This window comes from Penaeus vannamei, chromosome 10 (assembly GCF_042767895.1).
Source record: "Penaeus vannamei isolate JL-2024 chromosome 10, ASM4276789v1, whole genome shotgun sequence".
In the NCBI taxonomy this organism is placed as follows: Eukaryota; Metazoa; Arthropoda; class Malacostraca; order Decapoda; family Penaeidae; genus Penaeus; species Penaeus vannamei.
Window position 1 is genome coordinate 17558589 of NC_091558.1, and position 6927 is coordinate 17565515.

The following is a 6927-nucleotide window of genomic DNA, read 5'->3' on the forward strand; positions in this document are numbered from 1 at the left end:
GGAGAATATTTTTCTTTATTTTCTCGCTTCTCAAAACGTAGAAACAAAAGTCATGTAAAACAAATTATCTCTTCCCTTTACTTCCACCTACCAACAGATTTTACGGTGGAGCGACGCTAGTGGTGGCCGCCGAGGAGTTCATTCCACACGTCAAGGTAGTGGAGTCGCAGGTGGACTTAGTGGAATACCAAGAACCGGATTTAGCGAGCAATGTGGTTCGTCAGGGAGAAGGAGGGGTCGTATTTTCCTTCGAAGGACCGATGGCTAACATCTTGGACATTATTGCCACGTCTATGAATTTCTCGTAAGAATATGTGCCTGTGCATTTGTCTTTTAATTTGTCTGGGTGTTTGTCATTTAAATTTGTATGTGCGTTTGTCTTTTAAATTTGTATGTGCGTTTGTCTTTTATTTGTCTGTGTTTTTTTAATTTGCCTGTCTTTGTCTTTTATTTTGTCTGTGTGTTTGTCTTTTATACGTCTGTGTGTTTGTCTTTTAATTTGTCTGTATTCGTGTTTTAATTTGGCTGTGTGTTTGTCTTTTCATTTGTCTGTGTTTTTGTCTTCTAAAATTTACTATGCGTTTGTCTTTGAATGTGCCTGTGTGTTTTTTTCATTTGTTTGTGTGTTGTTTACTTGTTTGTTTGTCTGTATATTGGTATATGCGCGTATTTATCATAAAACATTTAGATATATTATCGTTAAGATTTTGTCAAAACTTCTCAGTGTATCCATTTCAGTCTGATGAGGACCAATTGACGGTTTCCGAAACGTTACTATTTGATTTCATGTTTTTATAAGTATGTATATAAGTAAGATAATAGATACAGTTTCCCTTGCTTTGTGCCTTAGATACGGCTTCGTCCGCCCTCGCGATGGTGCTTGGGGAACCGAGAAGGTAGACGGGTCCTGGTCGGGTATGGTGGGCATGGTGTCGAGGGAGGTGAGGGAATGAGCGAAGGCCATGACACCCGAATCCAATATTTTACGCTGTTTTACGTTGTTTGTTGCGACTAATGCTTGTTATATGTTTGAGATATATCGCTATGATATAGAGAATGCCAGAGGAAAACATAGAGTACTACATTTAGAATATATATATATATATATATATATATATATATATATATATATATATATATATATATATATATGTGTGTGTGTGTGTGTGTGTGTGTGTGTGTGTGTGTGTGTGTGTGTGTGTGTGTGTGTGTGTGTGTGTGTGTGTGTGTGTGTGTGTGTGTGTGTGTGTGTGTGTGTGTGTGTTTACGCGCGGGCGTGCGTGTGTGTGAATAAAAAATAGCAGTAATAATTAGATACCATCGTCTGTATCCATTTATTTTTCTTTTTTTTCACCTCCAGGAGGCAGACCTCGGCCTGGGTCCCTTCGCCATGACCACCAAGCGGGCGGAGGTGGTCGACTACGCCACGCCCATTCTGATCGACTACGCGAGAATTCTAGGGGGGAGAGGACGCCCTGAGGTCGACCCCTGGGGCTTCCTGTTCCCCCTGACGCAGGAGGTGTGGATGGGCGTCCTGGTTATGGTGGCTGTGGTGCTGCTGGTGGTGCTCGTGCTGTCCCGTTTGTCTGAGAAGGCGCTGCAGAAGAAGGAGGAGGAGGGAAGGGTTTCTCAAGGGACAAGGAATATGTATTTTGGCGTCTTCAGGATTCTGTTGCAGCAAGGTACGGTATCTTGAGTGCGTGTGTATGACAAACAGCGAACGGGACCATGGAGATTATTACATATTAGTCGGGGTCCACAGAATAAAAAAGGTTTGGGAACGACTGTTCTCAAGGGAAACATGCAAACACCTTTACACACACACACACACACACACACACACACACACACACACACACACACACACACACACACACACACACACACACACACACACACACACACACACACACACACACACTTGTACGTACGCACGTTAGCTAAAGAAATTTCCCAAACAATTCTTATAACCCCTCGTCACAGTGGCTGAGTGGGTTAGGGCGTCAAGTTCGAATCCGTGATCGCGAGTTCGAATCTGCAACAGAGAGCTCCCTCTGATTGCAATCTCACCCAAGGCTGAAAGACATGGAAAGGAAATCACCAGGTTGCAATCAGTTTTTTTTCCCGTTATGTATTTATGTATGTTTGTGTGTCTGTTCCAGACTAGACCATATGCATCTGATAGGTAAAAAAAAAAAAAAAAAATCCACGTATAGGAGATAAATATTTGTGAGGATTATAATCTGAAACAGCAGTTTAGTATAGAAAAGGCTGTATAATTGGATAGCTAGTCAGCGAGTTTTACTTATACATGAGATTTCGGCAATCTTTCAACTAGTAGGGTACTTGTCTGAGCTTATGATCTAAAACGGTGGTCCTCAGCTTATTCTATTCTGTGGACACCAACCAATATATAATGATCCCAAAGGTCCCGTTCAGTGTCTATCATCTTTTCATATTTACTTATTGCTACCTATAAATAGTATACTAGTGCCAACAGCTATAGGACAAGAGCACTACATGGAAAGATTCCAATTCATTGATATGTGAGAGAGAAATTATCTGTAGGTACTGTATGTGAGACAAAATATAGTTTGATTTCATGTCATAATTGTCATGCTGCTTCATGGCTCCTAGGTCGGGAACTCGTTCTTTACTGTAGAATGTCTTGGGGGTAAATACCCAGGAAAATAATCGGACGAGATTATTTGTAATTGCTTGAGTAATATGAAGATGAACCTCTATAAGAAATCTTTATCAAGCCATCTACTTGTCTTTTAAACTCCCGGGCCTCCTTGCTAGCTAGATATCATTTCATTATTATTATTTTGTATTTTTATTAAGCCAAATTTATATCCATCACTTTACCAAACTATTTAATTGTCTTTTACACACTTCCAGACACGAAGGTGCTTCCGTAGCGACGTTGGGAGCGCGTACTTCCCGCCAGCTAGATAATACTTCATTATAAATATTATCATTATTTATATTCATATTAAACCTATGTGTACATCTATCACTTCATCTCTATCTACCAAGCCATCTACCTGTCCCTCCCGCACTCCAGACGCGAAGGTGCCTCCGGGGCGGCGGTGGGAGCGCGTGCTGCTCGCCGGCTGGATGATCGTGACGCTGGTGACGGTGAAGAGCTACGCGGGGAACCTCATGTCCCTGCTGGCGGTGCGTCACATCCCGCAGCCGTACCAGTCGGTCAGGGACGTCCTCGACGACCCCGCCTGCACCATGATCTGGGAGGCCAATACCATGTTCGTCGAGTTCTTGAGTGTGAGTGTATAGTGTGTGTTTCGAGAAATGGTTATTTACAGCGCCTGTGGGTTATGCAGGATGGATATTGTCTCGATCACCTCACGGATAAGTGGAATGCTGATCATCATGCATGGATTTGTTATCTGATATGTAGGTAGAGACACGGATAGGTATATACATAGATAGACAGTTGTAGATGTGGATATAGATGTTGGTAGATAGGTGTGTGTGTATATACATACATAGATAGATATGTTGATATATAGATAGATAGACACACACACATATATATGTACGTCCCCAGAACGTACAATCGGGGCCCTTCCACGAGGTGTGGCGGGCGGGGAGCCAGGGCCGCATCCTGTTCAAGAAGAGCACCGAGTACCTGGACGCCATCGACTCCCTCGTCCGGTCGCGTCCTTACGTCCTCATCGTGGAGGACCTCACGCACAGGGTCCTCATGGGCCAGGACTTCTCCGTTAATGGTAAGACGGTCCCATGACGATAAGGATGTTCAGGTCTGTGATAATAATGCTTAATGTTTATTTAAAGGGAAGTTTGGTTAATGGTGAGTTGGGGTGCTGGAGCAAATAAATGGTAATAGAATGGATAATATACACCTTTGGTCGGTGTGTGTGTATATATATACATTCATATATATATATATATATATATATATATATATATATATATATATATATATATATATATATATATAAAGATAAATAGATAAATAGATGCAAGAACATCATAGCTTTTCGTTTGTTTGTTTTTTTCATATGAAAGAACTTTATCACTGAACCTTTTTTTCGTCAACATGCAAAAACTTTATCACTTCAACTTTCCTTTTTCTGTTTTATTATATTGACAGCTTTTTTTGTCATTCTCAAAACTAGTATCCTTGCTTCATCTGCAAAGACTTATGAAGTGCTGTCGCCTCGTGGCTTTCAGGGCGGTGTGACTTCTACCGCTCGACCAAGGCTTTCCTTCCCTTCATGTTCTCGGTGATCGGCCAGAAGGGGAACCCCATCGTGGAAGCCATCAGCAAGAGGTCGGTTTCGGGGGGGGGGGGGTTATAGGGAGGCGGGGGTTGTTTGGTTTGTTTGTTTGCTTATTTATATGTATGGATGTTTATTGTAAACATCATCATACATACACCGGCAAGCGCGGGTATGTATATCTGCATGCATGTATGTATGTATGCATTTATTCATGTATGTATGTAAGCATGTATGAATGTGTGTATGCATGTATGTATATATGTATGAATGTATGTATGTATATGTATGTATGCACGTTTGTCTGCATTTTTGTACGGATGCATGTGTATATATGCATGTACATACGTTTTATGCATAGACAACCACATTCCATACATATATAGGCCATCATATAGATCATTTTCAAATCCTAATTAAAAACACATTTTCAATAACTCCAAGTAACTTCAAGTACCATTTCTTTGCAGGATTTGGGCTGTGACAGAATCCGGTCTGTACGATCACTGGCTCGACTCCTTCATCCCGAACTCGACGAGCTGCGCGAATGTGCCGAGTAAAATTACTGTTAATACCTCACTTGGCATCATGAACCTCTGGGTAAGGTTTAGTGTGTGATTCGATAGTATGAGTAGATGTGGTCGTCTGATTCTACTGAATTGGAGTGTATAGTGGTGGTAGTAGTAGCAGGGGTCGTTGTTGTTATTTTAGTAATAGTAATAGTATTGAAACAGTAGTATTTGTTGGTTTGTAGTGAAGTTAGTAGTTGTTGTGATAGTAGTGGTTACAGTAGTAGTAAATGCAATAATAGTAGCATTAGTAGTTTAAGTAGCAGTTGTTGTTATAGTAGTAGAGATAGTTAAAATAGATATTGCTACCAGTAACAGTAGTAGTGGTAGTAGCAGTAATAGTACTATTTGTAGTATTAGTATCATAAGTAATGATGATGGTAACAGCTGTTGTACAACTAGGATGGATGGTTACAAACCCAATAAACTAGCTCAAAGATTTTATTATCAATTCATTGTTATCATTATAATTATTGTTATTGTTATCATTATCATTATCAGTTTCAATCTTGCTATTATCATTATCATTATTGTTATTATTATTACTGTTATGATAATGTTGATCATGATCATGATGACTACGATGATAATGATGATCATTATGATTATTATTATCATTTTTATCATTATCATTATTATCGTTATTATCATTATCATTATCATTATCATTATGAACATTATTATCATTGTTATCATTATCACTGCTATTATCATAATCGTTATTGTAATTATTGTTATTATTTTTATTACTGTTGTCACCATTATCATTATCATTATTACTATTATCATTGTTGTAATTATCAATATCAGTATTACCATTGATAAGTTTGTCATTATCATCATCATTATTATTGTTATCATTATCATTAATGTCATTATCATTATTATTGTTATCGTTATTATTGATATCATTATTATTGTTATTATCACTATTAGCATTAGCATTAGTATTATTATTATGATAATCATTATTATCATTACTATCACCATCATCATCATTATCAACATTATAATTATTATCATTACCAGTATTATAGTTATTATTATGATAATTTGTATTAATATTATCATTAATAATAATGCTACTACTACAATCATTATTATCACTATTATTATTATCATTATTATCGTTATTATTTTCGTTATTAACATTATTTCCATTACCATAATATTATCATTATATCATTATTATCATTATTATCATTATTATTACTATGATTATTATTGTTATCATTTATAACATCATAATTATTGACATAATTATTATCATTGTTGTCATTATTATCATTATCATCACTATTATCATAAGCATTGTCATTATTACTATTATCATTATCGTTATTATTATCACTATCATTATTATTGTTATTATTATTATCATTGCTATTATAAATACTATTATCATTATTATCATTACTATTATTGTTACTATATTATCATTATGTTATTATAACTATTATTAGTAGTAGTATCTTCATCATCATCATTATCATTATTATAATTTTCATTATTATCATTATTTTTCTGATTATTACTATTTTTATTTTCCTTATTAATCGATTATTACCAATGCCATTATTATTATTATCCTTACTATTATCATGATTATCACTATAATTATTTCTATTATCATTATTAATGTTATCATCATTACTATCATTATTATTTTTGCTATCATTGTTATTCATATCTACATCATCATTATCACTATCATTATTTCATTATCATTACCATTAGTATCATCAGTAAAGGTAAAAGCAATTTCAATACAATCTCCTCTGTTGTCTTTTTTATCTATATTTTCAGTATGATTCTCACAAGCATACACTGTTCGTGGTTGATATTATTCTTTAATTCCTATTTCAATCTTAATTTCATCCTTTGCAAATCTTTTGACGTTAAATAGCGTATAAAGAAGTAGGTATGAATGAACTTCCTCATTCAAAAACTTGGTAACCTCTTACATTTCTCATATTTTTGTTGTTGTTTTTTATGCAAATTTGGAACGAAACCAGTAACATATTTGTTCTCTCCTATTCATTTTCAGTAACGAAACGATATACATTAGCTTAATTAAGTTGAGAATAATGATT

At 36.1% G+C, this 6927-nt stretch overlaps 1 protein-coding gene across 1 annotated transcript in view; it reads left to right on the forward strand.

Annotated features, from left to right (window-relative positions):
- Positions 1–260: 260 nt before the first annotated feature.
- Positions 261–6927, forward strand: part of LOC138862872 (probable glutamate receptor) — a 6793-nt gene continuing 126 nt past the window's right edge. The window contains exons 1-8 of the mRNA XM_070126055.1: positions 261–304; positions 851–941; positions 1361–1682; positions 2902–2909; positions 3040–3285; positions 3572–3752; positions 4219–4318; positions 4736–4865. Of these exons, the coding sequence (XP_069982156.1) occupies positions 261–304; positions 851–941; positions 1361–1682; positions 2902–2909; positions 3040–3285; positions 3572–3752; positions 4219–4318; positions 4736–4865 (1122 nt within the window). The remainder of the gene's footprint in view (positions 305–850; positions 942–1360; positions 1683–2901; positions 2910–3039; positions 3286–3571; positions 3753–4218; positions 4319–4735; positions 4866–6927) is intronic.